Genomic DNA, 17,847 nt, shown 5'->3' with positions numbered 1-17,847 from the left:
AAGAAATAATGGAAATCAAATTAATCCGTGCAAGACACCCAAATATATGAAAAAAAACTTTTACCACATGAAATATTAAGTTTAATGCAATAGAATAGTATGTAATTACAATAACAATGAATAACAATAAACAATGAAAGAATAATTGACACTTACCTTTAATGAAGATCTGGTGATGACTGATGGGATGGGAGGAAGGGAGAGTGTGGATGGTGTTAGCATTTAGAAGGGGAATCCCCCTCCATTAGGACTTGAGGTAGCAAGTCCTTTTCCGGGGTTACTTCCCTTCTTCTTTTAATGCCACTAGGACCAGGTTGAGAGTCACTGGACCTCTGTCGCACAACATATCTGTCCATAGAGGCCTGTACCTCTCGTTCCTTTATGACTTTCCTAAAGTGGTTCACAACATTGTCAGTGTAATAGTCACCAGCACGGCTTGCAATAGCTGTCTGAGGGTGATTTTCATCCATGAAGGTTTGCACTTCAAGCCACTTTGCACAGATTTCCTTAATCTTTGAAGTAGGCAACTTCTTCAATTTCTCTCTCCCCTCCTCCGAAGCAATTTCCTCAGGTGTGGCCTCTTGCTGTTGAAGTTGATCTAGCAGCTCATCAGTGGTTAGTTCTTCATTGTCCTCCTCCACCAACTCTTCCACATCCTCCCCGCTAACCTCCAACCCCAAGGACTTCCCCAATGCCACGTTGGATTCCTCAACTGGCATAGGCTTCTCAGGGTTAGCCTCAAACCCTTCAAAATCCCTTTTGTCTACACATTCTGGCCACAGTCTTTTCCAGGCAGAGTTCAAGGTCCTCTTAGTCACTCCCTCCCAAGCCTTACCTATAAGTTTTACACAATTGAGGATAGTAAAGTGATCCTTCCAAAACTCCTTTAGTGTCAATTGAGTTTCTGTGGTCACTTCAAAGCACCTTTCAAACATAGCTTTTGTGTACAGATTCTTGAAGTTGGAAATGGCCTGCTGGTCCATGGGCTGCAGGAGAGGAGTGGCATTAGGAGGCAAAAACTTGACCTTAATGAAAGTCATGTCCCCACAAAGTCGCTCTGACAAGTCTGTAGGATGACCAGGGGCATTGTCTAATACCAGGAGGCACTTAAGGTCTAATTCCTTTTCAATTAGGTAATTTTTCACACTGGGGGCAAATGCATGGTGTAACCAGTCATAGAAAAAGTCCCTAGTGACCCATGCCTTACTGTTTGCCCTCCACAGCACACACAAATTAGCCTTGAGGACATTCTTTTGCCTGAACGCTCTGGGAGTTTCTGAGTGATACACCAATAAAGGCTTCACTTTGCAATCACCACTAGCATTGGAGCACATCAACAGAGTAAGCCTGTCTTTCATAGGCTTATGTCCTGGGAGTGCCTTTTCCTCCTGAGTAATGTAGGTCCTGCTTGGTAATTTCTTCCAAAACAGGCCTGTTTCATCACAATTAAACACTTGTTCAGGTTTCAATCCTTCAGCCTCTATGTACTCCTTGAATTCATGCACATATTTTTCAGCTGCTTTGTGGTCTGAACTGGCAGCCTCACCATGCCTAATCACACTATGTATACCACTACGATTCTTAAATCTTTCAAACCAACCTTTGCTGGCCTTAAATTCACTCACATCAGCACTAGTTGCAGGCAATTTTTTTTACCAAATCGTCATGCAACTGCCTAGCCTTTTCACAAATGATTGCTTGAGAGATGCTATCTCCTGCTATCTGTTTTTCATTTATCCGCACCAATAACAGTCTCTCAACATTTTCTAACACTTGCGGTCGCTGTTTCGTAATCACAGTTGCACCTTTTGCAAGAACAGCTTCCTTGATTGCCGTTTTCTTGCTCACTATAGTAGAGATGGTTGATTGGGGTTTACTATACAACCTGACCAGCTCCGACACATGCACTCCACTTTCATACTTTGCAATTATCTCTTTCTTCATTTCAACAGTCATTAGCACCCTTGGTCTCGAAGGGTTGGCACTGGGAGCTTTCTTGAGGCCCATGGTGAATTATTTTGCAAAAACAGACACCAAAAACAGTGATAATATGGATAATATGGAATGTACCGAATGTATTCTTAGATGCGCGCACACTGGCTGGCTTGTAAACACTGGCACACACGGGACAGTTCAGGCCACACATGGACACGTCTCGTACAAACCACATTGCATACCGGGTGTTGTATCAGGAAGCGAGGCAAATTTTCTGCGATATAATGCAACGGTTACCGGATTTATCAGATACCAATAGCATAGCGAACCGGGGGTCCACTGTATATATATATATATATATATATATATTTATATATATATATATATATATATATATATATATATATATATATATATATATATATATATATATATATATATATATATATATATATATATATATACAGTGGACCCCCGCATAACGATCTCCTCTGAATGCGACCAATTATGTAAGTGTATTTATGTAAGTGCGTTTGTACGTGTATGTTTGGGGGTCTGAAATGGACTAATCTACTTCACAATATTCCTTATGGGAACAAATTCGGTCAGTACTGGCACCTGAACATACTTCTGGAGTGAAAAAATATCGTTAACCGGGGGTCCACTGTGTATATATACATATATATATATATATATATATATATATATATATATATATATATATATATATATATATATATATATATATATATATTTTTTTTTTTTTTTTTTTATTATCACACCGGCCGATTCCCACCAAGGCAGGGTGGCCCGAAAAAGAAAAACTTTCACCATCATTCACTCCATCACTGTCTTGCCAGAAGGGTGCTTTACACTACAGTTTTTAAACTGCAACATTAACACCCATCCTTCAGAGTGCAGGCACTGTACTTCCCATCTCCAGGACTCAAGTCCGGCCTGCCGGTTTCCCTGAATCCCTTCATAAATGTTACTTTGCTCACACTCCAACAGCACGTCAAGTATTAAAAACCATTTGTCTCCATTCACTCCTATCAAACACGCTCACGCATGCCTGCTGGAAGTCCAAGCCCCTCGCACACAAAACCTCCTTTACCCCCTCCCTCCAACCCTTCCTAGGCCGACCCCTACCCCGCCTTCCTTCCACTACAGACTGATACACTCTTGAAGTCATTCTGTTTCGCTCCATTCTCTCTACATGTCCGAACCACCTCAACAACCCTTCCTCAGCCCTCTGGACAACAGTTTTGGTAATCCCGCACCTCCTCCTAACTTCCAAACTACGAATTCTCTGCATTATATTCACACCACACATTGCCCTCAGACATGACATCTCCACTGCCTCCAGCCTTCTCCTCGCTGCAACATTCATCACCCACGCTTCACACCCATATAAGAGCGTTGGTAAAACTATACTCTCATACATTCCCCTCTTTGCCTCCAAGGACAAAGTTCTTTGTCTCCACAGACTCCTAAGTGCACCACTCACTCTTTTTCCCTCATCAATTCTATGATTCACCTCATCTTTCATAGACCCATCCGCTGACACGTCCACTCCCAAATATCTGAATACGTTCACCTCCTCCATACTCTCTCCCTCCAATCTGATATTCAATCTTTCATCACCTAATCTTTTTGTTATCCTCATAACCTTACTCTTTCCTGTATTCACCTTTAATTTTCTTCTTTTGCACACCCTACCAAATTCATCCACCAATCTCTGCAACTTCTCTTCAGAATCTCCCAAGAGCACAGTGTCATCAGCAAAGAGCAGCTGTGACAACTCCCACTTTGTGTGTGATTCTTTATCTTTTAACTCCACGCCTCTTGCCAAGACCCTCGCATTTACTTCTCTTACAACCCCATCTATAAATATATTAAACAACCACGGTGACATCACACATCCTTGTCTAAGGCCTACTTTTACTGGGAAAAAATTCCCCTCTTTCCTACATACTCTAACTTGAGCCTCACTATCCTCGTAAAAACTCTTTACTGCTTTCAGTAACCTACCTCCTACACCATACACTTGCAACATCTGCCACATTGCCCCCCTATCCACCCTGTCATACGCCTTTTCCAAATCCATAAATGCCACAAAGACCTCTTTAGCCTTATCTAAATACTGTTCACTTATATGTTTCACTGTAAACACCTGGTCCACACACCCCCTACCTTTCCTAAAGCCTCCTTGTTCATCTGCTATCCTATTCTCCGTCTTACTCTTAATTCTTTCAATTATAACTCTACCATACACTTTACCAGGTACACTCAACAGACTTATCCCCCTATAATTTTTGCACTCTCTTTTATCCCCTTTGCCTTTATACAAAGGAACTATGCATGCTCTCTGCCAATCCCTAGGTACCTTACCCTCTTCCATACATTTATTAAATAATTGCACCAACCACTCCAAAACTATATCCCCACCTGCTTTTAACATTTCTATCTTTATCCCATCAATCCCGGCTGCCTTACCCCCTTTCATTTTACCTACTGCCTCACGAACTTCCCCCACACTCACAACTGGCTCTTCCTCACTCCTACAAGATGTTATTCCTCCTTGCCCTATACACGAAATCACAGCTTCCCTATCTTCATCAACATTTAACAATTCCTCAAAATATTCCTTCCATCTTCCCAATACCTCTAACTCTCCATTTAATAACTCTCCTCTCCTATTTTTAACTGACAAATCCATTTGTTCTCTAGGCTTTCTTAACTTGTTAATCTCACTCCAAAACTTTTTCTTATTTTCAACAAAATTTGTTGATAACATCTCACCCACTCTCTCATTTGCTCTCTTTTTACATTGCTTCACCACTCTCTTAACTTCTCTCTTTTTCTCCATATACTCTTCCCTCCTTGCATCACTTCTACTTTGTAAAAACTTCTCATATGCTAACTTTTTCTCCCTTACTACTCTCTTTACATCATCATTCCACCAATCGCTCCTCTTCCCTCCTGCACCCACTTTCCTGTAACCACAAACTTCTGCTGAACACTCTAACACTACATTTTTAAACCTACCCCATACCTCTTCGACCCCATTGCCTATGCTCTCATTAGCCCATCTATCCTCCAATAGCTGTTTATATCTTACCCTAACTGCCTCCTCTTTTAGTTTATAAACCTTTACCTCTCTCTTCCCTGATGCTTCTATTCTCCTTGTATCCCATCTACCTTTTACTCTCAGTGTAGCTACAACTAGAAAGTGATCTGATATATCTGTGGCCCCTCTATAAACATGTACATCCTGAAGTCTACTCAACAGTCTTTTATCTACCAATACATAATCCAACAAACTACTGTCATTTCGCCCTACATCATATCGTGTATACTTATTTATCCTCTTTTTCTTAAAATATGTATTACCTATAACTAAACCCCTTTCTATACAAAGTTCAATCAAAGAGCTCCCATTATCATTTACACCTGGCACCCCAAACTTACCTACCACACCCTCTCTAAAAGTTTCTCCTACTTTAGCATTCAAGTCCCCTACCACAATTACTCTCTCACTTGGTTCAAAGGCTCCTATACATTCACTTAACATCTCCCAAAATCTCTCTCTCTCCTCTGCATTCCTCTCTTCTCCAGGTGCATACACGCTTATTATGACCCACTTCTCGCATCCAACCTTTACTTTAATCCACATAATTCTTGAATTTACACATTTGAATTTACACACATATATATATATATATATATATATATATATATATATATATATATATATATATATATATATATATATATATATATATATATATATATATATATATATATATATATATATATTTTCATTCCATTTTTCTGTCTCATAAACATGCAAGGTTTCAGGTACGTCTTGCTACTTCTACTTACACTTAGGTCACACTACACATACATGTACAAGCATATATGTATATACACACCCCTCTAGGTTTTCTTCCATTTTTCTTACTAGTTCTTGTTCTTGTTTATTTCCTCTTGCCTCCATGGGGAAGTGGAACAGAATTCTTCCTCCGTAAACCATGCGTTTTGTAAGAGGCGACTAAAATGCCGGGAGTAAGGGGCTAGTAACCTCTTCTCCTGTATATATTACTAAATGTAAAAGGAGAAACTTTCGTTTTTCCTTTTGGGCCACCCCGCCTCGGTGGGATACGGCCGGTGTGTTGAAAGAAGGAAGATATATATATATATAATTTTTTTTTTTCTCTTCAACAAGTCGGCCATCTCCCACCAAGGCAGGTGACCCAAAAAAGAAAGAAAATCCCCATAAAGAAAACATTTCATTATTATTCAACACTTTCACCTCACTCACACACAATCACTGTTTTTGCAGAAGTCTCCAGAATACAACAGTTTAGAAGCATATATGTATAAAGATACACTACATATTCCTCCAAACTGCCAATATCCCGAACCCCTCCTTTAGAGTGCAGGCATTGTACTTCCCATTTCCAGGACTCGAATCCAGCTATATAAAAATAACCGGTTTCCCCAAATCCCTTCACTAAATATTACCCTGCTCACACTCCAACAGCTTGTCAGGTCCCAAATACCATTCGTCTCCATTCGCTCCTATCTTTATACAGTAGGGTACCACGTTATGGCGTTCCGCTAATACTGACATTTCGAATTATGACCAAAACTCACTATATGACTTTCCCCATCTGACTTTCTAATATGGTCACTGCTGGCCACCCAGTTTATTTACATTCTCCGTGAGCACGACTTTCCAATATGTCTGGAAATTTTCCAGAATTTTAAGCATTATAAAGTTATTTCATGTTTTATATACATGTACTCTGATAATTATACTTGTGTACCTGTACCTAAATAAACTTACACACTATGCTGGCTCGCAGGTACACATTAAAATCTCTAAGAGTGTCTTATTAGTCTTGAGGGTGCCGTTTTAATAATAATAATGATACTCAATAATAATCACTCTGAGGCACATTAAATGTCGTATATTACATTAATATCAACATTTTCATTAATCCATCCATGATACTCTTTTCAAAGTTATGTAATAAACACACTACATAATGTATAAACCTGATAAATACACCCCCAGTAGAACAAATTAACATAAATATGAGATATTACGAGTAGATGAACATGTATAGACAAAAACCAGACACGTTCATCTGCTTGATTCATACAATAAATACTTGGTTCTTACAATAAATACTACTCACCTCACCCTACATTAAGACTACAAATATTTTAAGGTAGGTAATAAGTGTACTGTTTGTATATTTTACTTTTTATTGTTTTTTATACCTAGTTCTATTGCTAACTTAATATATGTTAGTGTAAACTTGTTATCTGGCATATATATGCAACAAGTTATACGTGGGCGAAACATCAAGGGACCTCCAAACACGTATTTCAGAACACCAATACGCAAGCAGGTCTGACGACACAAGGAATGCCTGCGTACAACACCGTAATTCACACAACCACTTGATAAACTACAGAAACTCAAGACTTATCGCCACAGAAGACAACACTCAATACCGAAGAATCCTGGAATCATCACTTATTTCTATATCCGACAACTTCAACCAGAATAGTGGCTTCTATAACATAGCTGAACCACTTGCCAAGAAACTTCATCGCTATCCCACATAAGAACACTGTAGAAGGTCTGCTCACAAACTTATCCAATCTCCTTTCCAAGCTACCCAAGTTTTTAGACTCTATAACCCCACTCGGTACATCATCAGATGCAGCATTCTCCACCTGATCTCAGCATTCTGAACCGGACTATAAATACTCGCGTTCCTTCCACCCCAGGTAGTTCTGTTTGTGACTTGAAAAAGCCCACTGTGTGGGCGAAACGTAGTCAATAAAGGATCACATTATACTGCATATGTGTTTATATTTCCATTGTGTCGGTATTTTATACCATTTATTTCCATGTGGAAGAAAATGGCATTCTGCTTTCCAGCGATGTCCACTTTCTGACAGTAGCCTGGAGCCTAACCTGCTGCGTAAGTGTGGCCCTACTGTATCTAAATATATATCTATATACATGTATCTGTCTTCTTCTTTCAGCAAACTGGCCATATCCCACCAAGGCAGGGTGGCCCAAAAAGAAAAACAAAAATTTCTGTTTTTAAATTTAGTAATTTATATAGGAGAAGGGGTTACTAGCCCCTTGCTCTCGGCATTTTAGTCACATCTTTTAGGCAAACCTAAGACAGTTTGAACAGTACAGGAGGACCCCACTTTACAGCATTTCACTAATGCAGCAGATTTCAATTATACTTATTCTTCATTTACTCAGACTTCCTACAATAAATATACGTATTCACCACTCACTACTAGCTAAGGATGAAAATATTTTAAGGTAATTAATGTGTGTACTATACATGCATTTTTTTTAGGCCTAACTATATTGCTTACTTAATATATGATGTACACATATTATCTGGCTTTTATATATGTATTAAAAAAAAAGGCTGTGTTTCACTTGACAGCAGTAGCCTGGAACCTAATGTGCTGTATATATGGAGCTTTCTGTATCAGATAATATTTCATTGTGTAAATTAGCATTGTTAATTCACAAAAATATAAATTTGTGGGAATGTATAGCTGGAGAGGGTTTTGTGGGTCAACACCCCTGCGGCCTGGTCTGTGACCAGGCCTCGTGGTGGATCAGGGCCTGATCACCCAGGCTGTTACTGCTGGCTGAATACAAACTGATGTACAAAGCATAGCCTGGTATCACTGAGGATGAATTTCATTGGGATAAATTTGTAAATTTAAATTGCTTTGGAACATTCGAGATGTTAAATGCACTTGATTAGATTTCATTACACTGCATAACAACAAAGCTGATAACAGAAAATAATATATTGCATTAGTACTCTTATTCTTTCCAAAATATATCGTATATATCATTACAAATATCACATATGTAAGCTTCTAAATTTATACATACCGAATAAACGTTTCATTTACAATAAATATTTAAACATTACAGGGGACCCTGATATTCTGTGATGAATGTGACCGAGCCTATCATTTAACCTGCCATCAGCCACCCTTGAATGAACAACCACAGGGATCTTGGATATGTTACGCTTGCTCTCCTCAGTCTTCACAAAGTCGTAAGTGACTTAAGAGATGTATTGACTCTTATTTCTGTGGTAATTTTGACCACACGTTTGTGCATCATTATATACTATATTTAAAGATTTTTAATACATTGCCATCACTTTGAAGATGGGTGAGGATGTTTCAGTTCTGATGGTAATTTGAATTGTGCATTCCATGCTCACTTGGCATCTCGGCTGTTAAGAGTGATAGTGAATGTGTTTACTTCTTTGGGTCACCCTTCCTTGGTGGGAAACAACTGATAATGGTAAAGAAAAAAATATAAGTTGATAGACAGCACCCATTCATGGAGGTGCAACCATCCTGTCAAATGAGTGTGAAATGGAAACATGTGTAATATCTTGCTCTCAGGCAGGATTAGTGATCTTTTCTTTATTTCTAAGATGACAGGTAAATCTTACAAATGTTTACTTACATTCAGTATACATACTTCTACTTTCCCATGTGTCTTTTTAATAGTTATGAATCCTGTAATATTTTCTTCCAATCTATGAGGACTGGCTTAAGACTGGGCTATGGGAAATATAATCCCCAGAGCCACTAACATTTCATGTGAGAGGTGTATGGCCTATGAAACTCGACATACAGTTGAAGCACACTCATATAACATGTCAGATTTCATAGACTACACACCTCTAACATGTAATAAATACATTATGTAATATCTAACATACATGAATAGACTTATGGAAATCTAATACGTAAACTAAGTTTTGCAAGTTGGGAAATAGGAATTACATTGTCATTACAGTGGCCTGCTATTAGCATGGACCATAGTTCGACTTTCCATCCACTGTTCTATTTATTCATTGACAGTCATTCATTATTACTTTTCTTGAGTTTATAGACTATATGGCTTTGAGAGGTATAAGAATAGATGTACTATGAAAACTTCTGGGGCTGGGGGATGAGACAATTGAATCACAGTTGGAGCTGCTGTTACAAACATGTCACAGAAGTGCTGTTTGTAATCTTTGTGGCTGAGTGGTTGCAGCAATAGATCTACTTACATGGACCACAGTTCAAATCCCCACCCATTCTTCTGTTTATTCAGTTATTCATTTTTATTGTTTATATTTTTTGGGGGGTGGTTTGGGGGCTGAAGCTTCCCTAAGCTGACCCCTTGGCATTACCACTGTTAAAATTTATGAGTACTAAAACATAATCCTGTGTAGATTATTTACTTGCAAATGTATTTTCTAGCATATGACTGCTTACCTGGTCTACCAACTCCTCGCGACTCCCCAGTACCTGATGATGAAAGCCGTGGCTCCAGTGGCTCATGGGATAACAATATTTATGATCCAGAAATCCCAAATGTTACACATTGGACAGTGGAACAAATCATGGAGTACTTCGATAACAAAGGCTTCAAAATGGTTTCGGAAGTCTTTAAAGAACAGGTTAGTTGTATGCCAATTTTTCGTACTATGCTTATCATAAATGAAAAATAAATACAATTGTGGACAGGGAATTTTTTAATTTAAATGTTAAGATTCATGTAAGATTTTAGCAAGGACAGTGGTTTCCATTTATAAATAATGTACCCTTGAGCAGTGTGGGGGTTTGGGGCGCCAACCCCCCGAGCTGTTGAAAATCTGCATGTAACTTTTGACTCCCCAAAAACTAATAGCCTACTGTTGATGGAGCCTTACCGATAACATTAACAGTCGATTAAAACATATATTGTATGTTATATGTATTATATACTGTATTCTTAAAATAAAGTAAACTAGAGAAAAGGAAATGTTATTTAGAAAATCATAAAGAAGAGAAAATACATTTGCAGCACTGTACTGTATTTATCAATACCATGAGTTTATGTCGTCTCTTCCAAAAATAAATCGCCGGTCTGTCATTACCTACATCATTATTGTCTTGTATGATACAAAGTAAGAGAGAGGAGAAGGTTTATAAACTAAAGGAGGTGGCAGTTAGGGTAAGATATAAACAGCTGTTGGTGGAAAGATGGGCTAGTGAGAGTATAGGCAGTGAGGTTGAATAGATATGGGGTAGATTTAAGAATGTAGTGTTAGTGTTCAGCAGAAGCTTGTGGTTGCAGGAAAGTGAGTGCGGGAGGGAAGAAGAGTGATTGGTGGAGAGTAGTGAAGGAATGTAAAAGGAGAGCAGATGAGAGAGCGAGTGATGTTATCAACAAATTTTGCTGAGAATAAGAAAAAGTTTCGAAGTGAGTTTAATAAGTTGAAAAAGTCTAGGGAATGAATGGATTTGACAGTTAAAAATAGGAGTGGAGAGTTAGAGGTATCGGGAAGTTGGAGGGAATATTTTGAGGAACTGTTAAACGTTGATGAAGATAGGAAAGCTGTGATTTCATGCACTAGGCAGGAAGGTAAAATGTCTTGTAGGAGTGAGACAAAGCCAGTTGTGAGTATAGGGAAGGTGAATGAGGCAGTGGATAGAATGAAAGGGGGTAAAGCAGCTGGGATTAATGGGATAAAGACAGAAATGTTAAAAGCAGGTGAGGATATAGTTTTGGATGCTTTTTGAGGCTTTTGTTTAATAAATGTATGGAAGAGGGGAAGATACCTAGGGATTGGCAGAGAGCATGCATAGTTCCTTTGTGTAAAAATTTTAGGGAAATAAGCCTGTTGAGTATACCTGATAAAGTGTATGGTAGAGTTATCAAATAAATTAGGAGTAAAACGGAGAGCAGGATCGCAAATGAACAAGGCTTTAGGAAGGGTAGAGGATGTGTAGACCAAGTGTTTACAGTGAAGCATATAGGTGAACAGTATTTAGATGAGGGTAAAGAAGTTTTTGTGCCATTTGTGGATTTGGAAAAGGCATATGACAGGGTGGATAGGGGAGCAGAGTGGCAGATGTTGCATATGTATGGAATAGGAGGTAGGTAACTGAAATCAGTGAAGAGTTTTTATGAGGATAGTGAGGTTCATGTTAGAGTATGTAGGAGAGAGGGAGATTATTTCCCAGTAAAAGTAGACCTTAGACAAGGATGTGTGATATCACCCTGGTTGTTCAGTATATTTATACATGGGGTTGTAAGAGAAGTGAATGCGAGGTTCTTGGGCAAGAGGTGTGGGGTTAAAAGATAAAGAATCTAACACAAAGTAGGAGTTTTCACAGTTGCTCTTTGCTGATGACACCGTGCTTATTGGAGATTCTGAAGAGAAGTTGCAGAGGTTGGTGGATGAGTTTGGTAGGGTATGTAAAAGAAGAAAATTAAAAGTGAATACATAGGAAAGAGTAAGGTGATGAGGATAACAAAAAAAATTTGGTAATGAAAGATTGGATATCAGATTGGAGGGAGAGAGTATGGAGAAGGTGAATGTATTTAGATATTTAGGAGTGGACATGTCAGCAGATGGGTCAATGAAAGATGAGGTGAATCATAGAATTGATAAGGGGTAAAAAGGTGAGTGGTGCACTTAGGAGTCTGTGGAGACAAAGAACTTTGTCCATGGAAGCAAAGAGGGGAATGTACGAGAGTATATTATACCAATGCTCTTATATGGGTGTGAAGCATGGGTGGTGAATGTTGCAACAAGGAGAAGACTGGAGGCCGTGGAGATGTCATGTCTGAAAGCAGTGTGTGTTGTGAATATAATGCAGAAAATTCGTAGTTTGGAAATTAGGAGGAGGTGCGGGATTACCAAAACTTTTATCCAGAAGGCTGTGGAGGGGTTGTTGAGGTTGTTCGGACATGTAGAGAGGAAGGAAGGAAATAGAATGACTTAGAGAGTGTATAAATCTGTAGTGGAGCAAAGGTGGGGTAGGGGTCAACCTAGAAAAGGTTGGAGGGAGGGGGTAAAAGAGGTTTTGTGTGTGAGGGCCTTGGACTTCCAGCAAGCATGCGTGAGTGTGTTAGATAGGAGTGAATGGAGACAAATGTTTTTTAGGACTTGATGTGCCGTTGGAGTGAGAGTAAGGTAACATTTGTGAAGGGATTCAGGGAAACCGACAGGCCGGACTTGAGTCCTGGAGATGGGAAGTACAGTGCCTGCACTCTGAAGGGTGGGTGTTAATGTTGCAGATTTATAACCGGCAAGACAGTGATGGAGTAATGATGAAAGTTTTTCTTTTTCGGGCCACCCTGCCTTGGTGGGAGATGGCCGATGTGTTAATAATAATAATAAAAAATAAAACTGTTACCAGTACACAGTTCGTAATACAGTTATCTATGAACTCATGCCTTAGAAGTTGAAAAATGCAGCAGTTGCAGAGATGTATATTTTTTTTTTCAATGCCAATGCCACATGTTCATAAGAACAATACATCAAAATACTTGAGTATAGATCCACTTGTAGCAACACCAGCTTTTAATGAAATAATTCCAGGTGATCTCTCTGCTACTAATGTGAATATATTTCTTTGATAAAATTATTCCCAAGAGAGATGATTGGCTTTACAAAATTAGAGCAGTGATGATGTACCAAGGGTAGGCTTTTATTCAATCAGTATATAACCAGCAAACCCAATTTGACTTGGTATTAATTTGTGACATATTGTGAAGCTGGTCTGTTGTCAGATGTTGTTGTGTATACAAGCAAGAAGACATTGGAAAATACAACAAACCTGTTGGGAATTTCTGGTACCATTGTCAGGAAAATGGTGGAACCACGTCTTGGCAATGCGTATAACATATTCATAGATAGTTGGTACACAAGCTGTACATCTTGATATTTCTTGAAGATAAACAATACAAAAATGTGTCAGTCAGTGAGAGGACATAGGAAATATATGCCATAGTTCAAAAGAACATATGTATCTAATGAAGTGCAGATGACTGTGTCCAGATATTTGGGAGTGGGCTTCTCAGCGGACAGGTCTATGAAAGACAAAGATAAACTAAACAATTGACAAGAGGGAAAAGGTGGGTGGTGCATTGAGGAATCTGTGGAGACAAAAAAGGGAATATACAAGAGTATAGTGGTACCAACACTTATGAAAAACACCCACTGTTAAAAAATTGTGAAATTCCAAGTGCTTACATGATTTCTCACATTGTTACATTATGAAGAGATATCACAATTTTTTCACAGTGTTTGTTTTGCATATTTTGATATCTGTTTACTGTGATCTTATTGCATCAACACTCTTATATAGATGTAAAGCATGGGTTGTGAATGTTGCAGTGAGGAGGAGGCTGGACAGTGGAGATATGTATGAGGGCAATATGTGGTGTGATTATTATGCAGAGAATTCATAGTTTGGAAATTAGAAGAAGGTGCGGGGGTTATTAAAGCAATTATCCAGAGGGTTGAGGAGAAGTTGCTGAGGTGATGTGGACATTTGCAGAGGGTGAAGCAAAATATGACGACTTGGAGGGTGTATAAGTCTGTAGTGGAGGGAAAGTGGGTTAGGGGTCGTCCAAGGAAAGGTTGGAGGGAGGGGGTAGTGGGGGTTTTGCATGCGAGGGGTTAGGACATCCAACAGACATTTGTGAGTGTGTTAGGAGTGAGAAGAGGAGAGTGGCTTTTATAACTTGACATGCTGTTGGGATATGAGCAAGGTAAGCTTTATGAAGGGATTCAGGGAAATTGTGTCCTGGAGGTGGAAAGTACAGTGGCTGCACTTTGTAGGAGGGGCATCAGAACTGTAGTATTGGTGTGCCTCTGGCAAAACAGTGATGGAGTGAATGATGGTAAAAGCATTTCTTCTCTTTTGGGTCACCCTTTCTCAATGGGAGCCTGCAGGTGTGTTAAAAAAAAATAAGTTACGAATATTAGTAAGATCAAAAACCGGTAATATTAATGTCAACAAAAGAATGTTTAAGAATGCATCACTTATGAGAAAGATGAGATTCATTAATAACTGTGAACACATACAAAGGGCAGCAATGTGAAATTCTGCCATTCCATCTTCGTGCTATTTCCCACCTTCATAGAGTAGGGAGACTTAATAAGAATGAAAATGAATTGTAGAGAAAAGATTTTTTAGTTCAGCTATGTTGTTTATTTGCACTTATGAGGGTTAGATATTTAGACTACATTCTTAAATAATACCCTCTTAGGGTGGTATTCTATTGGAATGGGTAATGCACCATTCTTCTTAAGGAAACTTAGTCTAAACATTAATACTTTTATATGAACAAAATATCTCATAATTAACACAAATTTCAGGATATCGATGGGACGGCATTGCTCATGCTGACACGCTCTGATGTGTTGATGGGCCTCAATCTAAAGCTTGGTCCTGCTCTCAAGGTGTACAAGCAAGTGCGGATCCTTCAAACAAGACTTACAAACCCACCTTTGCCTTGAAACCTTAATGCATGTGGCTCTAAAGACACCCATATACATTCATATACACGTAAACATTTTAACCAGATTAAATTTTTTCTTTAAGCCGTTTGCAATAAAAGAGATTGAATATTTCAAATATTTAATGCAGAAATGAAGATTCAGTAAATCAGCTATTAGCATGTGTATTTAGGAATCGTAGTTAAAATCTACAATCAGATCCTATTTTAATTGTTTTTCATGTAATAGTGTATGTAATTGGGTTTACAACTAGCTGTTAAATGTAACTATGCTGTGGTAATGTGTGATCTTTTTACTTTAGGTGATTATTTCATATAAAAATATTGCATCATTCCTAATGTAACATTATTTAATTTCAAACAGTGCCTGTTTCATTTATTTGTACTTCTGTTCCATAACTGAATCATTTACCTTTCCCTAAAAATGGTGTTTTACGATCACAATACTGTATTACATTATTTAAATATGAAAGACGTGGGAGCAATGGGCTAGTAACCTCTTCCCCTTTATTTTTTTTTTTTTTTTTTTTTTTTTTTTAAAAAAGTCGGCCGTCTCCCACCAAGGCAGGGTGACCCAAAAAAGAAAGAAAATCCCCAAAAAGAAAATACTTTCATCATCATTCAACACTTTCACCACACTCGCACATTATCACTGTTTTTGCAGAGGTGCTCAGAATACAACAGTCTAGAAGCATAAACATATAAAGATACACAACATATCCCTCCAAACTGCCAATATCCCAAACCCCTCCTTTAAAGTGCAGGCATTGTACTTCCCATTTCCAGGACTCAAGTCCGACTATATGAAAATAACCGGTTTCCCTTTATACATTACTAAATTTAAAAAGAAAAACGAATGTTTTTCTTTTTAAATTTAGGTCACCCTGCCTTGGTGGGATATGACCAGTTTGACGGAAAAAAAAAGACGTTATATTTTCTTGATTTATTTACAAATCTATATAGGCCTTGTTTCCTGAGAGTTATCCTTCAGTGAGGAAAAAGCTTATTATATCTTCCCAAACATTTCAGCTGATATGAAATGTACTATGTGCAAGTTAATCTCTACAGGATGTGATATTGTTTCTATTCAGTATTTGTAACCTTATTGATCAAGTTTATAAATTCAGATCCTTCAAAGTGTATATAGTGTAAATAGATCATCTTAGTTTAAGGTACAACTATCTCATTCTTGAATTTTCAGTAATCTAGAATGATTAGTATGCTTCATCATTACATGCTTCACCAGTGCTTACTCTCATGACAGTGTTTCCCTCCATTCAGTGTGGTACTGTATTGTAGTTGTAAGTTTAACCTGAAAAGGTAAACTTAGATGTACAGTATATTGAATTTTGTAAAAAATTTTCCTGTCCCAATTACAATGTAAATTATTTTTCAACATATAATGCAGTTAATGTATAAATATTCCTTGTTAATTGTATAATAGACCTTGTGCAAAAGACTTCATAATATTTGTTGGAAATTGTGTTCATATTTACTAAATTAAACTTTTATAAGGAAATGTAATAGTGTTCAATAACAAGATTAATTCATATCAGATTGTCTAGTATGTATCCTGTAATTTTACAATAATCACTTTATGAGTGCTCTATAATAATATAATTTTAAATATAACTGCATCCAATCTTAGGTCACTGGAATACAAAAATGCTATTGTATGATTATTGTTGTAAATTTACATGGAAACTGCATAAAATAATATATTGATGAATTTGATCAGTCATTATTACTAGAATCCATCTGATAATGTGTTTGTGATCATATGAATTTTTGTTGTTGAGAATAATAGATTTTTTACAAAGTATAATTAATTAATATTGACTTTTTATGAGTTTTGTTAGTTATTCTCCTTACAAACCAAAGGTCCTTTGTTGCGGCAAAACAGTTCATATTCATGGAACTGGATCTTCTCCCCTTCCTCAGATCAGTTTTTTTGGGGGTTACTACTTACCTAAATGGTAACGGTATGAGATGCTGACGTGGTGGTAAGAGACACAGATGGAGTTGTGGAATCCTTATTGATTGTGTTTAGCTCTATCAAATCATTTGAAAAAGCCCACTGCATGGGTAAGACATCAGCAATACAGCCTCTCCTCACTTAGCGGCGGACTCATTTACTAATGACTCAGAATTATGATGGGCTTTCTGACCAGTATACATACCTAAATAATGTATATTAGAGTTTATTTCACCTATTCTGTTTCTTACAATGTACAGTACACTACTGTATAAACATTTAAAAATATACTAAAAATTTTATAAATGGTGCAAAGGTGACATTAAAACAATATCAAAGATGGTTGACACAAACCGACGTGATCTTAGGAATGAAACTCCGTTGTTAAGTGAGGAGAGGCTGTAATGGATTCCATGTAAGTGTGCTGTATAGTCCTTGTGGCTTAGCGCTTCTTTTTGATTATAATAATAATCCATGTAAGTGTATTTTGCTCTACCATGAAACATTTAACCTGTGTGAATTATTCAGTGCAAAGAATGGTGAAGGTTCCATCTTCTATTTG

The 17,847-nt window shown here is 37.8% G+C and overlaps 1 protein-coding gene across 1 annotated transcript in view; it reads left to right on the top strand.

Annotated features, from left to right (window-relative positions):
* The window catches only part of LOC128688165 (sterile alpha motif domain-containing protein 1), a 204,001-nt gene extending 186,842 nt beyond the window's left edge, over nt 1-17,159 (top strand). Inside the window, exons 4-6 of the mRNA XM_070086579.1 lie at nt 8,936-9,062; nt 10,273-10,472; nt 15,171-17,159. Of these exons, the coding sequence (XP_069942680.1) occupies nt 8,936-9,062; nt 10,273-10,472; nt 15,171-15,311 (468 nt within the window). The 3' untranslated portion in view covers nt 15,312-17,159. The remainder of the gene's footprint in view (nt 1-8,935; nt 9,063-10,272; nt 10,473-15,170) is intronic.
* Nucleotides 17,160-17,847: the final 688 nt, after the last annotated feature.

Source organism: Cherax quadricarinatus, chromosome 19 (assembly GCF_038502225.1).
Source record: "Cherax quadricarinatus isolate ZL_2023a chromosome 19, ASM3850222v1, whole genome shotgun sequence".
Classification (NCBI taxonomy): domain Eukaryota; kingdom Metazoa; phylum Arthropoda; class Malacostraca; order Decapoda; family Parastacidae; genus Cherax; species Cherax quadricarinatus.
This window is presented reverse-complemented; position numbering and strand designations above follow the sequence as displayed.